The sequence below is a fragment of the Convolutriloba macropyga genome, chromosome 2, assembly GCF_964194025.1.
Source record: "Convolutriloba macropyga chromosome 2, txConMacr16.3, whole genome shotgun sequence".
Taxonomy (NCBI): domain Eukaryota; kingdom Metazoa; phylum Xenacoelomorpha; order Acoela; family Convolutidae; genus Convolutriloba; species Convolutriloba macropyga.
The window spans coordinates 72,054,674-72,082,583 of record NC_134469.1 but is presented as its reverse complement, the minus strand read 5'-3'; the positions used below and the strand labels follow the sequence as shown (position 1 = coordinate 72,082,583).

The 27,910-nt window shown below is 35.5% G+C and overlaps 1 protein-coding gene across 1 annotated transcript in view; it reads right to left on the bottom strand.

Moving 5' to 3' along the window:
* The window catches only part of LOC142334678 (structural maintenance of chromosomes protein 4-like), a 77,048-nt gene that overhangs the window by 14,387 nt on the left and 34,751 nt on the right, over positions 1 to 27,910 (bottom strand). Inside the window, exons 9-16 of the mRNA XM_075382900.1 lie at positions 27,623 to 27,768; positions 26,633 to 26,741; positions 17,483 to 17,776; positions 17,236 to 17,276; positions 14,054 to 14,321; positions 4,080 to 4,232; positions 3,680 to 3,806; positions 3,083 to 3,272 (exon numbers count right to left, since the gene is read on the bottom strand). Of these exons, the coding sequence (XP_075239015.1) occupies positions 3,083 to 3,272; positions 3,680 to 3,806; positions 4,080 to 4,232; positions 14,054 to 14,321; positions 17,236 to 17,276; positions 17,483 to 17,776; positions 26,633 to 26,741; positions 27,623 to 27,768 (1,328 nt within the window). The remainder of the gene's footprint in view (positions 1 to 3,082; positions 3,273 to 3,679; positions 3,807 to 4,079; positions 4,233 to 14,053; positions 14,322 to 17,235; positions 17,277 to 17,482; positions 17,777 to 26,632; positions 26,742 to 27,622; positions 27,769 to 27,910) is intronic.

Genomic DNA, 27,910 nt, shown 5'->3' with positions numbered 1-27,910 from the left:
GAATCATTTTTAAGAAATGATTCTAGTTTCTATGGAGGCTATCCAGTAAACCAATTCCATGCCTTAAAAAATTAATTGGTTCAAAGATCGACAGGCCGTAATTTTTATAAAATTTCAAATTTCAAAAAACACAAATTCGTTCTATTAAAATGTTGAAAACTATCCAATTATTCCATAGCAACTAATTAATAACATACTACAAAACCCTGTATGAGGTTATCTGGCTACCCATGCAAGAAAAACGGAATAAAAGACAAATGTTTTGAAAAAAAAAACTTAAAAAACTTGCAAGTTTTATCAGAAAATTTTCAAAATTCGAACGGTTTAATTATTGAAAACAAATCCATTGAAAATAACAACTATGCAGTAACTTTTCAGACCATGGAACTTTGAAGCTTTTACCACTAAGGCAAAATTTGATCGTTCTAAATATACCTATTTCAAAACTATGTTCAAAACCAAATTCTGCTTCAGAAATTGATGTAGTATTATATCAGCAAGGCCTGAAAAATTCATTGGCCCTTGAAGATCAATTAAATCGAAAATTTTCTAAAATTAAAAAATGATATCAATTGAAATTTCAAGGAAATGTTGCTGAAAATCGTGATATTAAAATCTTAAGAATCATTTTTAAGAAATGATTCTAGTTTATATGGAGGCTATCCAGTAAACCAATTCCATGCCTTAAAAAATTAATTGGTTCAAAGATCGACAGGCCGTAATTTTTATAAAATTTCAAATTTCAAAAAACACAAAGTCGTTCTATTAAAATGTTGAAAACTATCCAATTATTCCATAGCAACTATTTAATAACATACTACAAAACCCTGTATGAGGTTATCTGGCTACCCATGCAAGAAAAACGGAATAAAAGACAAATGTTTTGAAAAAAAAAACTTAAAAAACTTGCAAGTTTTATCAGAAAATTTTCAAAATTCGAACAGTTTAATTATTGAAAACAAATCCATTGAAAATAACAACTATGCAGTAACTTTTCAGACCGTGGAATAGGTTTCCAGGCACTTGAGAATGGAAAAATATCAAAACTTGACAAAAACTTCAGGAAACCTCAAAATAAATTGCAGATTTGATCCAAAAAATGCTAAAATTCGGAACATTAAAATGTTGAAAACCACTTCATTATTACTAGAAACTATACCGTTTCCTATTACCAAACCTTAAAAGAGATTCCCTGGCCCCTGAAGCAGGGAAAGCAAAAAAATGACAAAACTTGAAAAAAATTGCAAAAACTAGTATCATTTTGTGTTTGTAGCACCAAAACATGTAGCTCATAAAATGGTCATAACAAGTACTTTTGTCTCGCAAAAGGCCTTCATCAACTTTTAAAAACTTCAGCCTAAGACTAATCGAGCAAAAAACTTAAAAAAATCACAAAAAACATGAAAAATTGCACCATTTTGAGCCCAAAAACTACTAAAAATGACCTTTTAACCTCGAATTGAGGCCATCCCAGCAGCTGCAAGACTTTAAGCACTTGGATGACTACTAACGTCCACTTTGGGCCTCTAATGAAACTTAACTCCCACTGGGCTTTACCTGATTATCCCGTTTTGAAAGATCAAAGTCATTGAAAAATGTGTGAACACATCTTAAAAACACAGCGCCCCAATACAATTCAAATTCTTTGAATTGTAAGAAAATAGGAGCGCTATAATAGCCGGCTGAGAAGATGAGGGCGGCTATTAACAATAAACGTTTCTTTCGGCAAAGAAAAGAGGAGCTTTTTTGGTTCCGACTCTTGCACGAACCCGTTCCCTCGCTTAACAGCCATAGGTTATATGGCTTACGCTGCGGAAGCGTGTTGTTTTTGTCTATTGCACTTTCTACATCAGCAAATTTTTTGGGCATTGGCTTTCTTAGCTCGCTAGTTTTGCTATGCTGCATGCTTAGTGAGCGGCAAAACCTGTACATAGAAGTTTGAATATCGCGGCATAGCGCGTCTTAAAACGCATTTTTTACGTTAGGCTGCACGTTTAAGGACCATTAAAACATGTGCAGATACGAACACTGTTAACCATTGCACTCAAGTGCAACCATTTAATAACATACCCGGCAGATTGCCGGAAAATAGCCGCCGTTGATTCCCATAACTCTCTTGGGATTGAAAGAAAAGAAAATTTCGACAAAAATAGAATTTTGTATAAAACATTTTCAAGTGCGATTTACTTTGATGTCATTTCGTAACTGAACATACTCCTGTCTCTCAGTGAGAGGCTACAGGGTCTAGTATCAATACCAATAAGCATTATAGATAGTAACTAAAACTTATGAGAACAAAGTTCAAGTACCGGGCATCTAAAAACGGGCTTTATGGGTTTATCCCGTTTCTATTTCTGACTTTGATTTTTTTATGCTGACTCTCTTCATTTTGAATTGCGTTGCTGAGCAGCTGCTGTTTAAAAGGACTTTGAGCAGAAAGACAGAATAGTAAAACAAGCCTAGAGAAGTCAAAAAGATTTCACGCAAAATGTCGAAAAAGCGGCAAAATGGGTAAAGCGAAAAAAAGTTCGACGAAGTAAAAAAAACAAAATAGGAGCGCTATAATAGCCGGCTGAGAAGATGAGGTCGGCTATTAAAAACAGTTAAAAATTTAAGTGAAGTTGCCGCATGTGAACAAAAAACCACTAGCGAGAAAGCGAATTTTTGTTCAAACACCGTTTTCTCAATCTGCTTTAAATATTTAGAGCAAAAAAATTTACGCCGCAAAACCACTCGCTATATCGCTCCACTTCCTGTTTCGGCGTGAAAAAAATCACTACTCCAATTTGACTTCAAAAATCATGAACAGATCTTAAAAAAAGACAGCGCCCCAATACAATTTAAATTCTTTGAATTGTAAAAAAACAAGAGCACCGCAATATAGCTCCGCTCAGCTTCGCAGCTATAATTAACTCATTTTTGTAAATCATTTATTTCGATGAGTCGCTATTTTGTCACAGCCAGTTGATAGCGCAAAGTTCGCTCTTAGCCACTAATTTTATCCAGCAGATGATGGAAAACTCAAACAATTCTGGTCATTTTTGTGCGCGTTAAGCTTAAAAATGAGCTGCAATTGACTAACTTCTCATTTGTTTTAACAGAGGTTTTCGCCTTGGTCAATTGAGTTGTCATCATCTGTTTGTTATGATCACATGTCTGTTGCCTCTCCTTAATTGGCCCGAGGACTTTGTTGGCTTCTTCCAAGATCTTCGCATTCAGATCTTCAACTTCTTGCTTCACTTTTGATGACACCGCTTCGGCCTTCTCGTACTCTAAACAATGCACACAAACTAAACACTACAGATCCCTTAGATTTCAAGCGAGAGCTGAAAAGACGAGTTGAAATGAAGCCCCAAACTTATCAAGGATGCTTCGGGAGTACTTCGCTATTGCTTTTATACAGACTTACACCGTATGCAATTTTGTATTGCTTCAATTAAAACTTCATGTTGAAATTCATTAAGAGCAATATGACATTGAAAAACGTTCTCTAAAAACATGTTCATGACATAAAACAGATTTTAGGGATTAATACTCAAAATTAGAGATTGGGAAGGTTTGGTGAAGAGGTTTTCGAGTGAAAAGTTTGCGGTGTTAACATGGGGGTTAAAAGATATGATATAAAACTGTGGGGGTTAAATTATTTGGAGGACAAAAGAAGTAGAACCAAAAAATATACCCTTGGTGAGAGATTGGATGGTGCTTTCGATTCGTTTTGCTTCTTGAGGATCTGGCTCGGCGGCCTTCATCTCAGCCTCCGTCTTCTTCACTCTCATCTCGTAGGAGGACAGTTGGTCCTTCAGCAACTAGAATGCAAACCAAGCTTATCACCCATAGTTATTATTCCATCCATTACTAGAATATTTCAAAAGCAGCATTTGAGTGAGTAATTAAAAGTAAAATGTAACTTCTAATTAGGTTGCTATGTTTGGAACAGCATTGAGGATATAAAAACAGCCACATACGTTATTAATAAACAGACACTCAAGTTTAATATTTACATTGCGAATATAACCACTCTCCTTAACTTGTGGAAGGTGAAAAAGTCAACGCAAAAAGGAGCTTCAAGGCAAACTAACCTTAATTTTCTGGTCTATTTGTTGAAGTGAGTTCTTTTTGAGGGCTAGAGACTGCTGATCTTTCTCCAGGGTTGCATCTAAATCAGCCCTCTGCTGTCTTATACTTTGCAACTTCTCTCTCAATTCTCCCTCTTGCTTCTCCAGGCTGGTTATCTTAACATCAAAAACACGTGAAGATATGTTTAATCGATGCTATATTACTCACTTAACGAATAGCATCGAACGTTTACTCTCAAATAGCATCCGAGTCAGGAAGAAATTACATTGATAAAAAAACATGAGCGATTAATGGCAAACGAACAGCTATCAAACAACAGACGGTCGGTGAGTTCCAGTGTTCACTAAAAACTGCTTCAACAAGGGGCTACAAGAGCTTTTACTCGAGTTAATTTTACAACACGATTAAAATTTTTGAAATTAAATCAAATTCGGTGACTTTTCATCAGACTTTTAGTAGCAAACTGCCGCAAAATACACTACAGGTTACTCACGACGTCTGCGTCAATTTCATTCCAAATTTCATACACTTTTTCTTCTAACTTTTCCCAAAAAACTTTGTTTTCGTAATCGTTACTTCAAAATCGGCCCTAAATTTTCAATTGGATTCAGATCTGGACTGTATACTGGCCATGCCAGTACCTTCCCGTCGTTTTCTTAGAAGAAATTGCCGATAATCTTCGATTTATGCACAGGATTATTATCTTGTTGAAAAATAATGTCCAGGAAATCCATTTTGTCTTCGTAAATTTACAAAATTTTCAAACAACTATCTTTCCTGTTTAAGCGGCGAAAATGAGAATGAAATTTCTCGTAAAACTTCTAAATTTCACTTTTTTTCACGCCTTAGCGCAAATCATGCTTATGAAGCACGAATCATGCTTTAAAAGTAGAAATCATACTGTACGTAGCTTTTTGGTACTACAGTGTAGCGTAAGTTAAGCGGCTTTAAAATTTGAGAAAAAATGTTAACAAACAAAAATTGATTAAAACATAGCAATATAACGCTACCCTAAAAAATTGAATTAGAGTAAGACTTCCTCAAAGGACCTCTTCTCCAATCGATGTAAGCAATAGCCAATTTGAATGGAGAAAGGGCATCTTTAGAGTCAGGTAGCCACGTGCAGGCAAAACATTTCATACGAATGAACAAAAAACTCCCTCCATTAAGAGTCAAAATTAAGTTTCACGAACAATTGAGTACAAAAATTGCATGAATTAACAAGCTGATTTGAAGTCAACCGGTGCCATATGTTCGTACCAAAAATTTGAGGACTCGTCCTGCTGTTTCTTATTTCGTTAAGACGAAATAAGAAACATAGCAGTGCAAGTCCTCAAATACAATTTGTTGATTGTTTAAACAATTTACTTTAAAACTGAAACCCAAAACTTAAGTGATTAAATTTCACTAGCGTTTTTGCTCGAATTAGTGTTTCGGCATCAACAAAATCGCTACCAATTAGACATCAAAATGTGTGAAAAAAAAATTAAAAATCACAGCCGAAAGAATTCCTGAAACTACTCAGAAACATGACCTAATGACAATGACCATCCTTACAGACCTAATGCACCTCCTACATAATTATACTAGAAATTTTGAACAAAAATACAGAAAAACTGACAACAACTGAAGTTGAGATTCCAGAATAAAACAACTGACAAGGCAAACGACCTTGTAATAGAGGCCATTTGCAACACCATCATACCAATCGACAGATAATCTAACAAAATTAGTTCACAAAGAAAAGACGGCGGAAAACTAAGAGATACGGCGCAGGAAAAAATGAAAAATTCTCTACAACAGTTTCAGAGGCCATCTTCCAACCATTATTAGAAGATAAATAATAATTATATCTTGTCCTAGATCAACCACCTACCCAATGATTGGCATATATATACTAAAAAACAATTAAAAAATGAAAAGACAACCTGACGAAATAAGGAAATTTGTTCAATTTTGATGAAAAAAATCCACCTGGTTTCAAAGTCTTACCAACCAATATTCGGTAGAAAAAATTACTTACAATTTTGCTAGAAAAATCAACCAACCTATACTCCGCTGAAAAATAACAAATAGAAAATGCAAAAAAAAATCAAAAAACCTGAAAAAAAAATTTGTTTATTTTTGAGGAAAATATTCGTCGGACTTTCAAGACTTACCAACCATTAATTGAAAAGAAAATCACTTACATTTGTGCTAGATCAGTCAAACACCTAATACTCGGTAGAGAAAAATAACAACAATTGAAAAATGCAGAAAAAACCTGAAAGTAGAAATTCGATTTAATTATTTCAGTGAGAACTGGCATGTTTAGCTTTACAATAGTCCCTTCATAGTATGAGAAGCATAAAATGAGAAGAACTCGGCAACAAAACTTTAAAAACATAGCTGGCAGATTGCCGGAATAGCTGCGAAAGAATAGACCTGCGTGCCATATAATAGATAGAAACAGATACAGATCTAAATTGAAAAAAAATCGACGCCGCTCAAAAAACTAGGCTAAAAAACATTCAGCGATAAAATAATAAAGCTTGATAAAATTCATTCCGCAGAAGCCTCTTATTAGGGACCTTTAATGCACATAGGAGTTCCGTTGACCTTAGACAAATTCAAATTAAACTTAAATTTTAAAGTGCAAAAGTCATTTTATTGAGTGAGGTAAGTCACGTTTGATCAAATCTAATCACGCAAATAACCTAAAAACTTTCGCTAAAGTGAGTGAGAAATGCGTCACGCGCGCATATGCCGCTAGTGAGAGGAAGAATTCATTCAGAAAATTTGACTTTTTCAGCTTTGCTGTGTGAACAATTGTGAAACGAAAAAAGAACGTCAGACGACGAAACAAAAAAACATAGCAGGACAAGTCCTGAAATACAATTCAAAGAATTGAATGAAAAACTTAGAAGCACTCTACCTGACCAGCAGATCACGTGAACAATGCCAGCGAAAACAGAAACAAAATCATCTCCAAAACTTGAGAAATTAAAACAATGAAAAAACTGAACAAAAATATACTCATTGCTAAAAATCTAGAAGCTTTTACCTCTAAGGCAAAATTTGATCTCTTTAATTATACCTATTTCAAAAAACATGTTCGAAAAACAATTTTGTTTCTGAAATCGGTCCAGTATTATATCTGCAATAACTGAAAGAAATTCAATGGCCCTTGAAGATCGATTAACTCGAAAATGACCGAAAAATTCAAAAAGAAATCAATTGCAAATTTTAATGAAATTTTACGGAAAATCGTCATATTAAAATCTTCAGAATCGTTTCTGTGTAGCTAGAGGCTATTTGACGCCATCCCGTAACCCAATTCCAAGCCTTCAAAAATTCATGGGCTCAAAGACTTATAGGCAATAATTTTCAGAAAAAATTTCAAAAAACAGAAATTCTTTCAAATAAAATGTAAAAAACATTCACTTGCCCCCTGGTAACTATTTAAAAACATACTATAAAACCATGGATGAGGTTAGCTGGCTACTGAGGTGAGAAAAACTGACTAAAAGACAAATGTTTTGGAAAAACTTAAAAAAATTGCAAATTTTATCAAGAAATTTCTAACATTCGAAAAGTTAAATTGTTGAAAACAAATCCATTGAAACTAACAACCATGCAGTAACTTTCATCAGATCGTGGAATAGATTTTTTGGTACTTGAGAATGGACAATTACGAAAAACTGACAAAAATATTAGAAAACCATGAAAAAATTGCAAATTTTATCAAAAATGTGCTAAAATTTGAGACATTAAAATGTTGAAAACAAATCTGTTGTTACTAGAAATTATGCAGTGCCGTATTAACAAAACTCAAAGGAGATTCTTTGGCCCCTGAAGCTGAAAAAACTCAAAAAATGACAAAAATTTTCAAAAAACTTGAAAAAAATTGCAAAAATTAGTATCATTTTGCGTGTTTGTGTTTGTAATACCAAGACATATAGCTCATAAAATAGTCATAAAAAGTAAATTTGTCTCGAAAAAGGCCTTCGTCAACTTTTAAAAACTTCAACCTGAGACTAATCAAGCAAAAAACTTGAAAAATCACAAAAAAAAAACATGAAAAAAAGCAGCATTTTGAGCCCAAAAACTCCCAAAAACGACCTTTCAACCTTCAATTAGTGCCATCCCAGCAGCTGTACCACTCTAAGCACTTGAATGACTACTAAAGCCCTCTTTGGGCCTCTAATGAAACTTAATGCCCGCTGGACTTTACCTGTTTATCCCGTTTTGAAAGATCAAAGTCATTGAAAATGTGTGAACACATCTTAAAAAAAAACACAGCGCCCCAATACAATTCAAATTCTTTGAATTGTAAAAAACCAAGAGCACCGCAATATAGCTACGCTCAGCTGACAGCTTCGCAGCTATAAACATAACCGACTAACGTCGGGTGACTGCGGTTTCCGGTGAATCGCATACTTAGAGACTAGAAAGGCACTAAGAAAGCTTCTGGGCCACTTAATGCCCTTCGAGCGCTACCTGTTTATCCCATTTTTGAGGACGACAAGTCAAATGGTTAACATGAAAAATCGGTTAAGGAAAACCACGCATGAAAAAAAGACTCCAGGACTATTATGATTGCTACCAACTTCGTTTTTGAGAGAAATTCAACAGACAAAATGGCAAAAACTTCCTCATTTTCTAAAACAGCTCAAAATTAATATTATTCAAAATAAACGACAATCAAAAATGCTACAAGAACTAATGTTAATTATAAAACTCACCAAATGCTATAAAAAGCAAAATAAACAGCTCAAAATTGAGTCCAAACGTTGAACATTATTTTCCATATGCTCAAGAACGCACTATTGCTACCTTGGATGAAAGATACACACTTTTAACTCAAAAATTGCAGATAACACTAAAATCTGCTTCGAAAATGCCGCACGTGAAAAAAAAATTGCTAAGCAAATTTTTTTTTCACGCCTTCTTTTGTCGCTCTCTTTCAAAAAAGCGACCTGAACCAAAACCACTCTTCTCTTTTCTTTGGCAGTTCGACCTAAACACGAATTTTGTTTTCACGAATTTTACTTCCTGTTTCAAATACTTCATCAAAATTACTGATAAAAAAGATGCTCCGCCAATACTCCTCTTCGAGTCGTAGAAAGACCCTCTACAATTCAAAGTCCTTGAATTATTAAAAAAAGCAAGAAGAAGCTAATAATAGCTCTACACAGGTATCCATATTGCAGCTATGAAAAACTAATGCACTATCTTAAAAACGAGTTAAAAACTGTTTTTACATATACCACGATGTTGCCCTTATGATTTTGGCCAAATTTAATACATTGGATGAAATTTGAACTAACCGCCAATTCCATTCCATTAAAAAGGCAGTAATTTAGATCCAAAGTCATGTGTAAGGCGAACTTCAAAACGAGAGCCAGTAGCCGCTTGAGCGGATCACTGGGCTAATTGACGTAAATTCATCAGTAAAAACTGTAGAAATTTAAAGCCTCAATTACTTGCTATCTTAAATTAATTTCGGCAGCTGCGTACGTACATCCTTTGTCTTTGAAAGGTGTAGCACAAAAATGGTCAAAAGCAAAAGTTTAGATAGGACAATCATTGCTGTCACCCATAAGAATTAAAGCTAAATGAGGGCACTTGTTTTTGAACTAAATGGTTCCGGTCCTCTGAAGCGTGATCAATAGGGGGGTAGCATCAATACTAAAAAGCCATAGTGATGGTAACGAATAATTAAAAGAAATAAGTTCAAGTAGAGCGAATCTAAAATTGGGCTTTATCCTTTTTCTATTTTGGATTTCGTGATTTGATACTGACTCTGTTGATTGTAGATTGTTTCGCAGAGCAATTGATGAAAAAACTCCGATCGCTTAGAGAACAAAGTTTACACCAAAATTTCTCGCTCTCTGAAAACTAGAGGTATTAACTTAACATAACCAACTAGCATCGGGGGAATTGCTCTCAAACGACCGGAAACGGCGAGCGGTGGGCTTTGGTTCGGTTGTAGTCAGCTGGGGCTTAGGCATTAGGGGGAACGATGGGGGAGGGCGGTAGGATTGAGTGAGGGGGTCTAAATCTTTGAAGCAAGTAGAAATTTGACCAAACTCAAAAACCCAATGCACAATCTACAAAATAAACTAAGCATCTGAAGTTTTGATTAGCATTTGAAACACGAAAAATAGCATGACAACACAAAATGACAAAAATTCATATAGCATCTGATAAAATTTCCTTTTAGTTGCGACTCCAAAAAACCTATTGCAGAAGACCAATATATGCCGTTTGCTACACACAAAAAGCCAACTGCAAGGCAAACTCATATAATGTGTTCATAATAAGAAAACCGAGGAAAAGGGACAACGAAGGACAAAACCAAAAAACAATATTCGCCAAAAAATCAAACAACATTTCTCAAATTGCTACAATTGCTAAAATGCAACTTCACTAACATTAACATCTTCTGGAGTATCAGTCAACCACCCGATAATTGCAAGAGAAATAACGAACAACCATTAAACAAGGCATAGAACAAAAAGACCTGAAAAATAGGAATAGTGTACAAATTATTTTAAAAAGCCCTGTTTAGCTTTGAAGTTTTTTTCCCTACAATTACTCGGAAACATTAAATTCTTTTACTTGATCAGTCACATGTCCAAAATGCTGCAGAAAAAATTGAACAACAATTAAAAATGCAGAGCAAAAAACCCAGAAAACTCGTATAATTTATTTCAGTGAGAACTATCATGTGTAGCCTTCAAGTGTTACCTCATAGTAGCAACATCTATAGAATAGCTCTTATCTAAGAATTGAATGAAAGAAGAGACAAACATCGGCAAAAAATTGCACAAATATACTCAATTTTCAACAGAAGCAACTCGAAAAAACTAGCACTCCAAATGAAAGACCACAAAAAGCGCTACAACGACTAATGTAAACCACACAACTCCCCAAATGCTACAGAAATAGAACAAGATTACAAAAACAGGAAAAATAGCTGAAAATTGAAAAGCTGTAAAATTTGCCTTAAAAGCTCAGAAATGCTTCGAAACATTATTTCTAGTTTGGATTGTTGAGAAAAATGACTTTGACTGAAAAAGTGGGAGTCAAAAGTAAAGAAAGAGGACTTTGGAAAAATCGCATGTGATCAAAACATTTTACTCCCTTAGCAAAAAATTTTTCTCACACACTTTTCTCGCCGCTGTCTCTCAGAAAAAACGATATAACACAATAGCACTCTCGCTTCTCTAAATCGTGCAGCATTTTGACCCAAACCACTTAGTTTTTACGTGCAGCATGTATTTTTACATCCTGTTTTAAAAACATTAAAAAAATTATGGATAAAAAATATTGCCGGAAGAATTCCGGAAACGACTCGAATTCGTATTCCACGAAAGAACTGATTTTCAAAAAGCCATTATCTCCTCGCCGGACTCATCATTGCAGACAAAACAACACTCTGAGGTCAAACAACAAAGAAATTTCTGTAACTCTAGTTGAATTAACATAAAAAATTAGAAAAATTCAAAGTACACAAACATACGAGAAACGTTGCTTCATTCAGTGAAAACCAGTAACCACAAAAAAAACGAAAAAAATTTGCCTAGTCGTAATGGGTATGGCAAATTTGCCAAGTCGTTGCCAAGTCCACAAAATGAACACAAAAAACTCCCTTCAAGAATAACTTGAGTATACGTCTCCAAAACAGTTTCTGTGAATCGCACACTTGGAGACTAGAGAGCTGAATGGCTCTAGGAGAAATTAAAGCCCTCCGGGCGCTCTCTGTTTACTCCGTTGTTGAGGACGAAAAGTAAAATGTGTCTAACAAAAAATCGGTAAAGCAAACAATCGCATAAAAAAGACAACAGAACTACTATAAATGCTACAAAATTCAATTGAGATGAATTAAAAATGCACTATAAATAAACAGAAAGTTGAAGAACATTCAAATAAGCGTCAAGTTCCCGTTATTTAACAAAACCCTTAAAAAGGTATCAAAACAGGCTCAATAATATTAATTTAGTATACAATTAACTGTTAGACAACATAAAAAACCTAAAACAAAAAAACAGCTTCAAAAAAAAAGCACGTGAACAAAAAAAATCACTCACTAGGGAAACGTTGTTCACTTCTACATTCCTTGCTGTATTTCGAGAGGGTATGAACAGAATAACCACTCTCTTTTCTCCGCTCTTCAAATTTGGTCACCGAAACGGGGGATGATATAGTAGGCGAAAACTTGATTAGGCGATTTTTGTAGCCATTAAACAAAATTTCGAACTTAAGTTTTGTAGATATGAACAGAATAGCAAATAAAATGGTTGAGGATGGTACTAAAAGTTCATTTGACGCCATAAAGTACCCCTGACGTGTTCCTTATAAATGTCCTTACATGAAAATGAGTAAATAAAGCACATTTAAAATATATTTCAAATTATTTTTCCCTCTAGGTACCATTCCGGCAAAAAGTATTTGGCGAAAACGGAGGAAGGAGTCAAAGGCACAGTAAAAAAATATTCATGTTATTACTCTAAATAGTTTATGGACGTGAAAAACTGAGAAAATTGGTGCCATTAATGCTGGACGGCCATAAAATGAAGTGCTTTAAATGCTCAATATTTAAAAAATAAATTTTTGTAGGCTTTTATGTAGACCTTTGTTAGCGACACTTGAGTACGTCACAGCGTCAAGTGAATTCTGCAGTACCGCATATAAGTGTTTTAATTGTTATTAGCTTAATGACCGGAAAACTTTAGTTCAAAATTTTCGGCTAATGGATGCAAAAAAAATGTGTTCGCCTAATATCCTACGACACCACCGAAAGTACTTTTTCAAAATTTATTCACTGCAGTAACTTCCGGTTTCTTTGCTCGCTCACTTATCAAAACATAGCCGGCAAATTGCCAGAAAAAAGCCGCCGTTGACCCGCTTGACGCACATTGGTATTGAAACAGAAAAAGAAAAATAAGAGATAGAAATTGTCAGAATTTTTCTAAGTGTCAAGTGTTCTTGTTTGGTGTGCAAATTCTGCATATTCAGTTAGATTCCAAAATTAAACTTAATTTAGCTTAAACTGAAGGCTATCAAGGATAATATTAACGCCAGCTAGCAATCGCTTTAATGAACTTTGATCACCTAATTCATTATGCTTTAATGACCGGGCTTTATCGGTTTATCCCGTTCTTTTGATTTTGCACTTTTGATACTGACCGTATTCACATTACGTAATTCAATACGTGAAAGGATTTAAAATCGATTCAGTTGAAACAGTGAGTGAAATAAGTCGGAAGTCCAGCGTGAAAATCGTGACTTAAGTAAAACGAAAAACGAGATCAAAAGGTAAAGCGAATTTAAAAAAGGAGAGCTCCCAAATAATAGCCGCTGAAAGGCTGACGGCGGATACTAAAACATAAACCGAGAAATGTCGAAAGAATTGCTCTTGAACGACAGGCGAGGCAATTTAAGGGGCTGTAGCCTCGATAAATTTTTCTTTAAGGGTGCAAAAAACCTTTCCCCCGCCAGGATTCGAACCACTGACCTTCCGATCCACGCCCACCCGCACTAACCACTTCGCTACGCATCACTTTCCTCTGCCGTGCTGCAACCGATTTTATATTAGCAACAAGCTTTACTTCAGAGCAATAGAGATCACTCAAAAGTGAAGAACGAAAGCGTGAAAAAGTTACTGGAGAAGTCAAAGAATGTTCTAGAAGAAAAGCGCAAAATTGTCAAGCGAAAATTTTGCATCAAAAGACACACACGTTTACAATAATTGCTATGAACTTCGTTCAAGAGCAATTAAAAAGCAAACCATAACGCCTGTTCGAGTATCAAAAAGACACTTCTTCAATACCCCGAGTCAAAGATAAGACAGCGCCCCAATAAAGTTCAAATTCTTTGAATTGTAAAAAAATTAGGAGCGCAATAATAGCCGGCTGACAAGATGAGGGAGGCTATTAATCATACAAATCAATTTTATTCATTTTTCAATGCTTGAAATTAAAACTATAACCTGTGCTGGGCTGAACTCTTCAGTGGTTTTATTGGACATGAGTCCTCTGGCAACCCTTGAACCTCCACCACTCATGGTGCCAGAGATCTCGATCAGCTGCCCACCTACAGTAACCACTCTCCACCTCTGACTGCCGTGCAATGCGACCCGTCTTGCCTCGTCTATCGTTTGCGCAACTAGAGTGTCTCGCGCTGCGTAGTAGAAGGCACCCGCATGTTCTGGGTTCTTCATTTTTATTTGATCGAACAAACGCACAGTTCCGCGAGGTCTAAAAAGAATAACAAACGGTATACCACACCAAGAATGCCGGAGTCCAATATGGAAACAAAACTTGGCTGCTAAAAATATTTTAACAGCGCAAACTGATTTCGAATTCAAACTAAATCAATATATTGCTATGATTTTTCGCCCCGCTCTTAATAACACACCAAACTCAAGTTTGGCATTCAAATTAAATCGATGTATTGCTGGGGTTTCCTAAAAAATATGCTTTGCGCTTAATGTTTCAAAACGAAAAATAAATACTTAAATTTTGACGGTGCCCAATGAAAAACAAACCACGCGTTAAATGTATTCAATCAAACACAGCCGGCAGATTGCCGGAATAGCTGAGAAAGAATAGACCTGCGTGCCGTATAATAGAGATAGAAACAGACACAGATCTAAATTGAAAATCGACGCCGCTCAAAAAGCTAAGTACAAAACATTCAGCGATAAATTAATAGAGCTTGTTAAAATTCAATCCACAGAAGCCTTTTTATTAGAAACCTTTATTACATATGAGTTACTTTGACCTCAAACAAATTCACATTATACTCAAGTCATTTTATTGAGTGAGGCAAGTCATGTATGATCAAATCTAATCACGCAAATGATCTTAAAACCTTTGCTGGAGTGAGAGAGAGAGAGAGCGAGAGAGAGAGAGAGAGAGAGAGAGAGAGAGAGAGAGAAATGACGTCACGCGCCCAAACGCTGTTAGTGAGAGGAAGTCGTTCAGAAAATTTGACCTTTTCAGCTTTGCTGTGTGAACAAGTGTAAAACGAAAAAAGAGCGTCAGACGACGAAACAAAAAACATAGCCGGAAGAATTCCGGAAACGTCTCGAAGGATAAATTTGCCCATACTTATTACCTAATAAAAAAACAATTATTGTGAACCCTGAACCTCCACAAATGCCACAAAAAATAAGGAAGAATAGAAACGGCATTCGAACACAAATTGAACAAAAAAAAAACTAAAAACTTAATGAGTTTTTTTTAATAGTACAAGGAAGCATAAAACCGAGTAAAGTTCCTTTGCACTTAGAGCAATGAAAAGTTCGCAAAACAATGGGCAAGTCATAATAGGCTAGGAAACCTCTCAGATTTCTTTTTAAAAAAAGAGAAAAACTCCAAGAAATAAGAAAAATGGTTTAAAATTTCTCAATTTTTCTACCAAATTTCCCAAAAAAAAATAATTGATACCAAAAGAAAATTAGTCAATTGGTATCCGAAAATATTTTAAGTAACAAGCTTCTATTCGATTCCGACTTAAAGCATTAAAACAAAAAATCAGGCAAAAAACCATTAAATTTTGTCTAAAAATCAGCAAAACTGGTCAAAATCCTCCAAAATTAGTAAACTCAAATTAACTGCTTGAACACTTCAGTTCCTATCACAACAAGTCTAAAAATAATACAATAGCATAATCAAACTTCATAACCATCAAAAGTTGGAAAAAACTGCATTTAAAAGCCGCACGTGAAAAAAAATTCGCTCGATTAGATAAAATTTTTTCAGACATCAGTTTCTCGCTCTCTCAAAAACAGCTGAGTGAACAAAAACCACTATCTTTTCGCTCGACTCTTCCGACTTGTTCAGTGCCAAAATCACTCCAAATTTTTTTACGCGTTTCATTTCCCGCTTCAAAAATCACTCCACTAAAATTGATTAAAAAACAGTAGAGATTAAGAAAAGTTAGTAATATCTGCCATTGAAAAGTGCTCTAAATATATTCCATTACAACCTCTAGAGAAGTTCCTATCAAAAGCTTGAATACTAAAATGTAGTAAAAAGCAGATCAGAAGATTTCAGCAAAAGTTTAAAAAAAAAATCACAAAAAATTCGCGGAAATCTTCATAAAATTACTCAATTATCGTTAATAAAATGACTCAAAACTGAAATCAAAATCATCAGCACGCATCAAAAACAACTAAATTAGACCCTAGGCAACCCCAAATGCTATAAAAACTTGAAGAACGCAAAGAGCATATAAAAACAACTTGAAAGAAATCTTAAAAAATAAGCCTTTTTGATTTCACAAGAGCACATAGAGCCAAAAAACGTTAAATGGAGCAAAAAGAAAACTGAAAAACTTCCAAAACAATAGGAAAACCGAATAGGCTAAGAAACGTCTCTAAGTTTTGAAAAAAAAAGCGAAAAACAGCAAAAATTAAGAATAATTAAAATTGTTTCAGTTTATTGTCATTTTTCTTAAAAAAATCGTTTAAAACCTAAGAAAATGTAATCACTTTGTATCTAAAGACTCAGTAACTAACATGCGTCTATTAAAAGCCCATACAAAGCAATATAACGAGACAAAACGCAAAAAATTGCTAAAATTCGCCTAAAATTCAGCAAAATAGCTGGAAAACCAGCAAAATGGTATAAAACTCTTATTGATGACCAAAAACCTACAAACTACTATTAGAGCAACCTTAAAAATCACACAATATCATAATAAGACTTCCAAACCAAAAAAAATAATAAAAAAACGGTTTTAAAAAGCCGCACGTGAACACAAAATTTCGCTCGCTTACAGAAATTTTTTTCACACCTCAATTTCTCGCTCTCTCGAAAACAGCGGAATGAACAAAAAACCACTCTCTTTTCGCTCCCCTCTTCACTTTTGTTCAGCACCCAAACCACTCAAAAATTTTTCACGCGTTTCATTTCCTGCTTCAAAATTCACTCCAACTAAAGTGATTAAAGGACTTCTCCAATACTCCTCTTCGAGTCGTAAAAAAACCAAGAGCACCGCAATATAGCTACGCTCAGCTTACAGCTTCGCAGCTATAAAAATTTAAAACCAATACTCCTCTTCGAGTCGTAAAAACGAAGGACACCGCAATACAGCTCCGCTCAGCTTACAGCTATAACAAAAACAATGCTTTCTAGAAACAAACAGAGACGAATGGGCACTTACACTTGAATTGGACGCTGACTGTTTCTCAACTGATCTTGCATCTAAACAGTCAAAAATAATTACAAATCTGAAATTGGCTCAAATAAGACTGCACTACACATAACATAATATCGTTTATTCATCAGTACTTAAAAAGTTCTAGACCTCAGAATTTTTCGGATTCGGGTCGACCTAACCATCTTAAATTCGCGACCATTTAAACGCGAGTTATAGGAAGCACATTATTCATAAAATCAGCGGCTAATACCTTGTCCAAGCCGAGAAATGTGGCCATGCCCAGACTGCGCTGCTTCAAGAGTTGGACACATTGTTTGGCAGTGTTCATATTATCCACCACAATGTAGTCAAGTTGGGGACAAGCAGTGCTGATTGCAACATCGAACTGCTCATCAATAGATCCCAGATCTCCCAGCCTTCCTACTATACCGGGAAGCTTTCCCAGTTCCTTCTCCTTCATCAGAGCAGTTATCTGTTTACCTCTGCTCTGGTCCTGTCTGAAGGAGCTCCTAGCAGTCTCAAGATCCCCTCTCACTCCTTGGAACTAAACAAACGGAACTCACAAACTATCTCTCTCCTTAATACAGTAGCCCCTTATAGTCCAGTACCAAGGCAAAGAGTAAATCAGCACTTTTACGCAACCTAAGATCTCATGATCATAGGTCACTGATCACAAACAAAACACAGCTCACAGATTTCGAGAAGATTTGATCTCAGCCGATGTCTTCAAACGATACATCGATTGGACGGGATCAGATGGCAATTGTTTGCCAAAAATGCTCAGTTGACAAAGTTACCATTGACATTGTTCAATTTCCTAGAACAGCTATTCCAAGTGAAAAGCTGAGAGGAATACGTGTAGTCTTATGAGCTGGACAGCGTACAAAAAACTGAGCGAGCCTTCAGCCAACTTAACGCTGTTATCCATTTCCATCAAAAAAAAAAAATCTCGGAACGAAAACTTACACACGTTGAGTTTTAAAATCTCACCTAACAACACATCCGGTTTATGGAAGAAAAGTTAACAATCTCAGACACAGAGGAGTAAGCTTACAAAAGGCATGAAAAACTGACAAAAACAGTAAATCTAATTGTGGTCAAAACCGGAAAAGTTGCTTTAATTTATTAACTCAAAAAATCTTCAACATCTTGCCGTAACAGCTACAAAAAAGATCGATGGGGCGCAGATTATAGAAAGAAACAGACACCGAACCCAGCTGACGTACGTATTAATTGATAGTCATTTAAAAATAAAAGAATCAACGGTTTTCCTTATAAAGGAATTTCAATTTGACCTTGGAAGTGTTTGAAAACAAATGACCTCAAAATTTGAGTCCTCAAATGACCTCAAAATCACTGCTAATGAGCGAAACAATTGTCATCAAATCGGGACAACATAAAATTAGCTACAATCAGCTTACACTTTCAGCTATAAGATGTTGATAGCCAGACTAAAGCCAAGGTAGTCAATCTCACAGTAACTTTTGAAAAATAGGTTCATTGAAAACCAGCTTACACAATTTTATTATACATGAACTACTGGAATTTCATTTGCTAAGAAACCGTGGATTATTACAGTTTTTGTTTAGCCTACGTGTGTAGCTAAGCTAATCACATGACGATCACTCTATCAAGAACAGAATTTAATTTCTGAATGGTTTCTGATTTAATATCTCCAGTTAATTTTTCCGTCGAAATAGTCCTCTGACTTCTATCAGATCATACGAAAAATGTCTTCAGATTTTTTCTTTTTATTGATGTTAGTTAAATTTTGTATTTTTAAAGTGGAAACAAAACATTTTGTTGTCATTCGTAGATAGGCAAACTCAAGTTTCTTAAGGAGAGGATACAGGGGCTAGTAACAAAACTAATAAGCATTACAGATGGTGACAATGACAAATAAGAATAAAGTTCAAGTAACGGGCATCTGAAAAATCGGCTTTATGGGTTTATCCCGTTTCAGTTCTTGATTTCGAGTTATGACTATTCTGATATTTAAAAGCGCTTTGAGCAGAACGAGCTGAGTTCTAGCCAACAGAAGTGAAAAACATCACGCCAATAGTTGCACAAGCTATGACCTTAAGTAACGCATATTTTTGATTGACAAAGCTAATTGATATAGCCGGAGAAATCCCGGACCATCTCAAAGATGAAAAATTGGCGAAGTATCTACTGGATCACTGCCATCAAAATTATTAAAACAATAAACATCGCCTGAAATCAGCCGCCGTTGACCCCATTGATGCATATCGTGATTGAAACAGGAAAAAGAACATATAATAATTGAAAAGTCAACAAATGTTCTCATTTGATGTGCAATTTGTTAAATTCTAAGGTTTTACTTATTTCAGCTTCTAAATTACATGCTGTGAAACTAAACACTAATACCAACTAGCAATCGATCTAATGAATTTCGATAACCTAAATCAATCTGATTTAAACATAACCGACTAACGTCGGGCGAATTGCTCTCAAACGACCGGCGGGCGGTTGTCAGCACCTAGCCACTGTTTAGTGAGGTTAGCTTTCGCTTGACTGAAGAGGCGTGAGGCTAGGGTAATAGACGATATTATCACGCCACATAACAGCCGCTGAAGTCAACAAAAGAGTTAAGGAGAGAGAGAGAGAGAGTGCGAGGTAAAACGTGAGCGAGAAAGAGAAGGAAAGAAACGCCAACCAACACACACACACAGAGAAAGAGAGAGAGAGAGCTAGAAATTTTTTCCATGAGATTCTAGCCTCGTTGGTAACTAAATCATATAAAAAACTGAAAGTGCAAAATTCAGAAGAAAACTTTCCACATTTTGCAGTGACGAAAATGTTCAAAGAACATTTTTTGCCTCTGGATTTTTGCCATGCAACCCATCTGCAAGACCTAAAAAGCTTCGTTGGCCAGTATTAATCGTTAAACTCAAAAAAGGACTCAAAAACTGCAAATAAAATGACAAAAATTTCAAAAAAAAATTTGAAAAAATCTAAGTTTTATTAAAAAATCAATGTTTAAATCTTGAAAATGATTCCATTACTTCTAGAAACTACATAGTAACCTATTATTAAACCCTCGAGGAAGTTCCTTGGTTCTTGAGGCTGGATAAACCTAAAAAACGACAAAAACTTTCAAAAAATTTGCAAAATTTATCAAAAAACTGCAAAAAATTCGCAGTGTTGAAATGTTGAAACCATTCTATTACCACTAGAAACTATTCAATAACCTACTATCAAATCCTACGGTGGATTCCTTGACGCCTAGGGCTGAAAAAAACTTAAAAAACTGACAAAAATTTTCAAAAATCTTAAAAATTGTGAAAATTAGTATAAATTTGCGTTTTTAGCTAGCGGTTGTTCGTCAGTAGCTAGCCACGGGTGGGGGGAGGGTGCACGGGGGTGCCGATGGGGGTGGCAACAGTCGGGTGGGGGGTGGGGGGGAACAGGGCGGTGGGGGGGCAATAGTGGGGGGTCAGCAGTGGTGGGGGGGGTGGGGGGGCGGGTCTTCAACCTCTAAGAACCGCTGTTCACACCATAAGTATAAGACTCCAAAACTGTTTGAGCTGAAACAGAGCTAAAAGGCTCTAAGAGCACTTAATGCCCGCTGGGCGCTACCTGTTTATCCCGTTTTTGAGGACGAAAAGTCAAAAGCGTCAGACGAAAAATTGGTCAAGCGAAAAATCGCAAAAAAAAGACCGACAGGACTAATATAATTGCTACAAACTTCGTTTGAGAGCAATTAATAACAGGCTTTACCCCGTTTCATCTGATTTCGCTCATTTTCTGTTGACCTATTTACTGCATTGCGTACTTCAATGAGTGGAAGAATTTAATATCCATTCAGTTGAAAAACAAAATGATGTAAGTCAGGAGTCAAACATGAAAGTCGCGAATTACGTAGAACAAACAACGTTGAAGTGAAACAAAGGAAAAAGGAGAGCGCCTAAATAATATCCGTTGAGAGGTTGATGGCGGCTTATAAACATAACCGACTAAACGTCGGAAGAATTGCTCTTGAACGACTAGTGGGAGCTCTAATCAATTGCAGCCTGCTTCAGTCGGGGGGAGGTGGAGCCTCAATGGGACTAAGAAGTTCTATAGTGGGCTTCAAATAACCACATTAGAGGTTAACATATACCACTATTAAGATTTAAAGTTAAAAAAAGACACCAGTTACCAGTTTCGGCGCACTTTTCATTTGACTTTTAGTAATAAATTGCCGCCAATTGAGTTCAGAATTGCCCCCAGTTGAGAGAATTTTAGATCACGCGAAATGCAAAAAGTCAAGGGAAATCACGCGAAAAGCAAAAAGTCGAAATGAAAATGCGAAAATTTTGCATAAAAAAAGACACACACGTTTACAATAATTGCTATGAACTACGTTCAAGAGCAATTACAAAAAATTTCGAATGAAATTTTTAACTGAAATTTCGATAATTGATATCATGTTAAGAGTTTGATTGAAAAAATTAGGAAATAAAAGACAAAATATCAATGTGAATAGACATAATACCTGTTACTTCAAACTTAGAAAAAATTACCTTTTTTTCGATACTGAACCTGTAGCTGAGATGGCTTTGGTGAGCAACTGCTGTTTAAAAGCACTTTAAAGAGAAGAAAAACTAGTCGCAATGAAAGCTGGCTAGGTACCCAATGAATCACTAACATTAAAACTACTGAAGCAATAAACATGGCCAACAAAAAAGAGGAAAAAGCCACCAATGACAGGTTTGACACACATCAGGATTGAAGCACAAAAGAAAAAATACAGACTTTGTTTCTAAGTATCAAAAACTGTTCTAATTTGTTGTGCAGTTTGTTAGTTCTAAAATTTCACTTAATTCAGTTTCGAAATCGAAGGAGGGCGGTTAAGCTAAATACTACCGCCAGATAGCAATCGCCCTAATTAACTCTGATAACCTAATGCACTCTGACTTAATGACCGGGCTTTATCTATTTGTCCTGTCCCTTTTCGTTTTGCTGCTGTGGCCTTGAAGTGGTTCACTATATTGCGTAATTCAATGAGAAAGATAAACTAAAACTCAAATTTGAGATCGTGAGTGAGGTAAATCAGGAGTCAAACGTGAACTTTTAAATTTAAAACAAGAGAGCTCTCCAAAATAATAGCAGTTGAGATGCTGACGGCGGCTATTAATAACAGAAGATGTAAAAATGATAAGTTCCAAAAAAATGCAATGAATGCAAACGGATTTTTTGATGTTTCAAAATTTTATGAACACCCAAATTCTGTATTCAGCATTTTTTGTATTTTTTCTGAATAAGATTATTTTATATTGCTTCAAATGCTAAAGCACTTGATTGAGAATGGTGAACTGCTTGATTGCACAGCAGTAACAATCAAGTACAGAGGAAGATTAGAGACAATACTTAAAAACTCACCTGAAAAACCAACTTCTAATCAAACAAAACATTTTTATCATTCCAAACGAGATCATGAAAAAAACCCGATCATTACCATTTGGAAGAACATAAACACATAAAGAACAGATTGCATACCGATGCAATCAAATATAAATAGAGAAGCAGCTTTCACAAAAATCACAATAAAATCAGCCAACATCAGAAGTGCAAAAATTTAATGCACATCGAAAGTGAAACAGAAAAAGAAAAAAGAGATAAATTGACCCAAGTTTTTTCAGTGTAAAAAAGTGTTCTAATTCGGCGTGCACTTTCAGTTTAATTCTAAAACTATACAAAACTCAGCTTCCAAACTGAAAGTCGATAAGCTTAATACCAATGTCAGCTAGCAAGCACTCTAACGAACTTTGGTAACCTAATTCTCAAGGACCAAATGATCGGGCTTTATCGGTTTATTCTGTCTCTTTTGATTTTGCTCTTTTGACCTTGACTGTATGCACTATCTTGCGTAATTTATTGAGTGAATGGCTTTAAAAACCATTCCGTTGAAACAGTGAGTAAGGTAAGTCAGATGTCACTAAACGTGAAAGTCGTGACTTATGTAAAACGAAAAACGTGATCAAAAGGTAAAGCGACCTAAAAAACATAGCAGGACAAGTCTTCACGTACAATTCAAAGAATTTTCATTGACTAAACAGAAAACTAGAACCAGAACTGACTATGAGTGAAATGGGAAAACCATCTAAAAAAATATCATTAAAAAATATTACAATGCCGCATGTAAAAAAAACAACAAGCGAGAACTGGAAATCTCGTTCAAATAAAAAAAGGTAGGCCTAGAAAGAACTATGAATGGATTGAAAAAACCTTTCAGAATAAAATCCGATCCAAAAAATTGAGGAAAAAAACAGGAAAAATCATAGTGAAATTGCCGCATGTGAACAAAAACTCACTAGCAAGAAAGCGAATTTTTGTTCAAACACCGTTTTCTCACTCTACTTTAAAACTAGATCAAAAAAATTTTGAGCTGAAAAACCACTCGCTTTTTCGCTCCACTTCCTGTTTCAGCGTGACCAAAATCACAATTCCCACTTGAGTTCAAAAATCATGAAAATGTGTGAACAGATCTTAAAAAAACATAGCCGGAAGAATTCCGGGAACAACTCGAAGTGGAAATCCACCTAAACGCCATCCAAATAATCATCAGACAAAACGTGCCTCCACTAATTTAGGATTATCTTGAAACAAAACCATAAAACAAAAAAATAAAAAAACAAGAAGAACAAATCTGTTAAAATATGATAAAAAATCGGATCAAATTTTGTAGTAACTTGTACCTACTAAAACCACTTATAACATTTTTTTTATACTTGAAGCCAAATCATGGAAAGATAAGCTCTTACAAACAACTTGGACTAAAAAGTTATAAATTTTTTGAATATTGCAGAAGCACATAAATCCAAAGAAAAATTCCCTTCCACCAATAGAGTATCCAGATGCTCGCAAAACAATAAGCAAGTCATAATAGGTAAAGAAACTTGTTTAAAAAACAGAAAACGAAAAATAGCAAAAGTTGAAAATAATTTCAATTTTCGCCATTTTTTGTCATATTTCTCAACAAAAAATGCTTCATATCCACAAAATTGTAACCACTTCTTATCTAAAAATTGCTCAAGTTATAGGGATCTTTTTAATACCCATTTGAGGCAGTAAAACAAAACAGTAAAAAAATTGCAAAAATTAGCCCAAAAATCTGCAAAATACAAAGAAAAACCTCCGAATTAGCATTAAATTCATATGAATTTCCAAAAACCTTCAAACCACTACCAAAACGAGCCTAAACTCAAAACAAAATCATAATCAAACTTCTTAAACAAAAAAAAGCTCTAAAATGCCGCACGTGAACAAAAAATTTTGCTCGCTTACAGAATTTTTTTCAAACCTCAAGTAATCAATCTCTAGGAAACATCAATATAAACAAAAAACCACTCTTTTCGCTCCAATTTTCATTTTATTCAGCAACAAAATCACTCCGATTTTTTTCACGTGTTTCATTTTCTGCTTCAAAATTCACTCCAATAAAATTGATTTAAAAAAGGACTTCTCCAATATGCCTCTTCGAGTCGTAAAAAAGCGCCCCAATAAAATTCAAATTCTTTGAAATGTAATAAAAAGCAGAGCGCCTAAATAATAGCCGTTGAGAGGCTGACGTCGGCTATTAACTATTGATCAAGCAATCATCAAGCCATCAATTGATAATCAGCACCTAAATACTCATCAACTTAACATAACACGAATGAGATCCATCGGCGACCACTAAATAGAAGAGATAATAGCGTCAAAACTTCGAAAACATAGCCGGCAGATTGCCGGAATAGCTGCGAAAGAATAGACCTGCGTGCCATATAATAGATAGAAACAGATACAGATCTAAATTGAAAAAAATCGACGCCGCTAAAAAAATTAGGTAAAAAACATTCAGCGATAAATTAATAAACCTTGTTAAAATTCATTCCGAAGAAGCCTCGTATTAGGACCTTTGCTGCACAAATGAGTTCTTTTGACCTTAAACAAATTCAAATTAAACTTAAGTTTTAAAGTGCAAAAGTCATTTTATTGAGTGAGCTAAGTCACGTATGATCAAAATCTAATCACGCAAATAACCTAAAATCTTTCGCAAAAGCGAGTGAGAAATGACGTCACGCGCGCAAATGCCGTTAGTGAGAGGGAGAAGTCATTCAGAAAATTTGACTTTTTCAGCTTTGCGGTGTGAACAAATATAAAACGAAAAAAGAGCGTCAGACGACGAAACAAAAAAAAACTAAGAGCACCGCAATATAGCTACGCTCAGCTTACAGCTTCGCAGCTATAAAAAAAGTGATATAATTAACTATATACTTTGATCGCGCTCTCTCAAAAAGGGGGCATGAACTAAAAACACTACTCCTGCTTCTCTTGGTTCTTCAATTTCTTCAGCAGTCTGAACTAAACACGTCCACGCGTTTCACTTCCTGTTTCAAATACACACCGACAAAATTACCCATTGAAACATAACCGACTAAACGTTGGAAGAATTGCTCTCGAACGACGAGTGGGAGCTCTAATCAATTGCAACTTGCTTCAGTGGGTGGAGGAGGGGAGGGGAAGCCTAAATGGGACTAAGAAGTTCAATAGTGGGCTTCAAATTACCACATTAGAGGTTAAGATATACCACTATTAAGATCTGAAGTGAAAAATGGCACCAGTTACGTCGCACTTTTCATTTGACTTTTAGTATTCAATTGCCGCCAATTGAGTTCAGCTGCTTGAAATTGTGATTGAGAGAGAATTTTAGATCACGCGAAAAACAAAAAGTCAAGGGCGTAAAAGTCACTCGAAAAGTCGAAACCGTCAAGCGAAAATTTTGCATGAAAAAGACATACACGTTTACAATAATCGCTATGAACTTCGTTCAAGAGCAATTAAAAAGACGCTCCGTCAATATTCCTTTTCGAGGCCCGCAATAATAGCTTGATGCATTGGCGTCTATTAATAGCAATTTGCTGTTGGCGCGGGACGAAGGATGACAAGCAGCAGTGGAACTCCCAAGAACAGCTACATCGTTAGGAATTGTACTGCCAGTCTCCTTTACCGTCCAAAGCAAAACTTTTACACTTACACACAAAATCGATCGAGATATTTTCTGACGTACCTCCATTGACTCGTATAAATTATTTCAACAATTTTTCATGATCTCCAGAAACGTAACTTTCTACTTGTTCGTCTGTTTATTTTTATGAAATTGCTTTTATTATTCGCTAGGGACTTACACTTCAGCTTGTGACATATACGCCTCTTATGTTTCGACTTTTGGAGGCTTGTCGAGCTAGCCGAGTTTCGCAAGCGGAAGGCATAACAAGACTTTTTAATATGTTTGCTTTGGTACGATTACTCAGTAGTAATGAAAATGCGACGACGTTTAGAGAGCTGTAGAGTTCGCATTGAAGTAACTAAAAGAGGAAACTTCCGGATAAATATCTTGGAATTGTTTACTTACTTGGATATCATAAGATTTCTCGCTCGATATCAACTTCTCCAGCTCCTTGCGATTGGATGTCACAGAGCTCGTTAAGTTCTTCACCTCATCTGGCAGGGTCGCAAGCTCTCTAGAACAGTCAACATATTCTAAAAGGGACCATGAAGTGAACGCTCATATTTGACTGAATGACAAATGTGAACATAATTATCTATGTAAAAGAATGTCCTCTCAAACGACAGGATTTCTAGTGGCATTCCTCTGGTTTAAAAAAACGACCGGATTTCTAGTGGCATTCTTCTGGTTTAAAAATTAGTCTAAGGAACACGAAATTGGCAAAAAAATCAAGAAATTGCGGAGATGCAAAAGTATCTCCACTTTCTTGAACATTCTAGAGAAGAACAACCAACAGGACTAATAAACAAATTGATACCAAACCAAATTCCGCTCAGCCTAACTCTTCAAAAGCTACAAAAAAACAATGAAGCATATTCTGTAAGTTTTCAGAATTAAAACCAATTCTTAGAACTATAGCAAACTTTCAGAATGTGCCAGTCTGCCACGAAGCAGCCAATAAAAAGTTTGTAAAGAGTAAAACACAAACGACTACAATAATGGCTTCAAATTTAAAAAGCCGTTTGAACCACGAATTTATTCCTTCATTCACTGCACTGCATACACTGTTTCAATGCACTGTATACTTAAGAGATTTGTAAAGCTGCAACAAATGCAGAGCAAATTATTGCACTCGGGCATTTAGTCAGTTATCCCGTTTCCTTCGATAAGAACTCAAATTGTTCAAACATGAAAACGATCCGACAAAATCTAAAGAGACCGATTGAGCCCAAATCATTTGCAAATAATTAAATGTCACGACTCAACAAAACGAGCAAAGCATAGCATTGCTCTGTCTCTCTTGGCACTGTGAAAGTTGAGGAATAAAAGGTAATGGCGTCGGTGATGCAAAACAGCAGTCATGATTTACGCTGCGAGTGATACAACAAAACTCACTCAGTTTTTGCTTCTAGATCCTGACGAATTTTGTCAGCAGCTGCTTGAGTGTCTTCCTTCTGCTTGCGCAGTCTGTTCCTTGTCTTGTTCAAAATGTCCAGATCTGCCTGTGCTCTGTCAACTTCGCGTTTGCATTTGAGGGTTGTCTAAACGGTACACTCTCATTTTAACAACAAGATATAACAAAAGAGCGAACAAGTTCAAACAATTCTTCCAACGAAACAAAATATCTTATCTGTTGACGTCCTCGTCAATTTAATATTCACGCCCGATTGCAACTTCCTTATT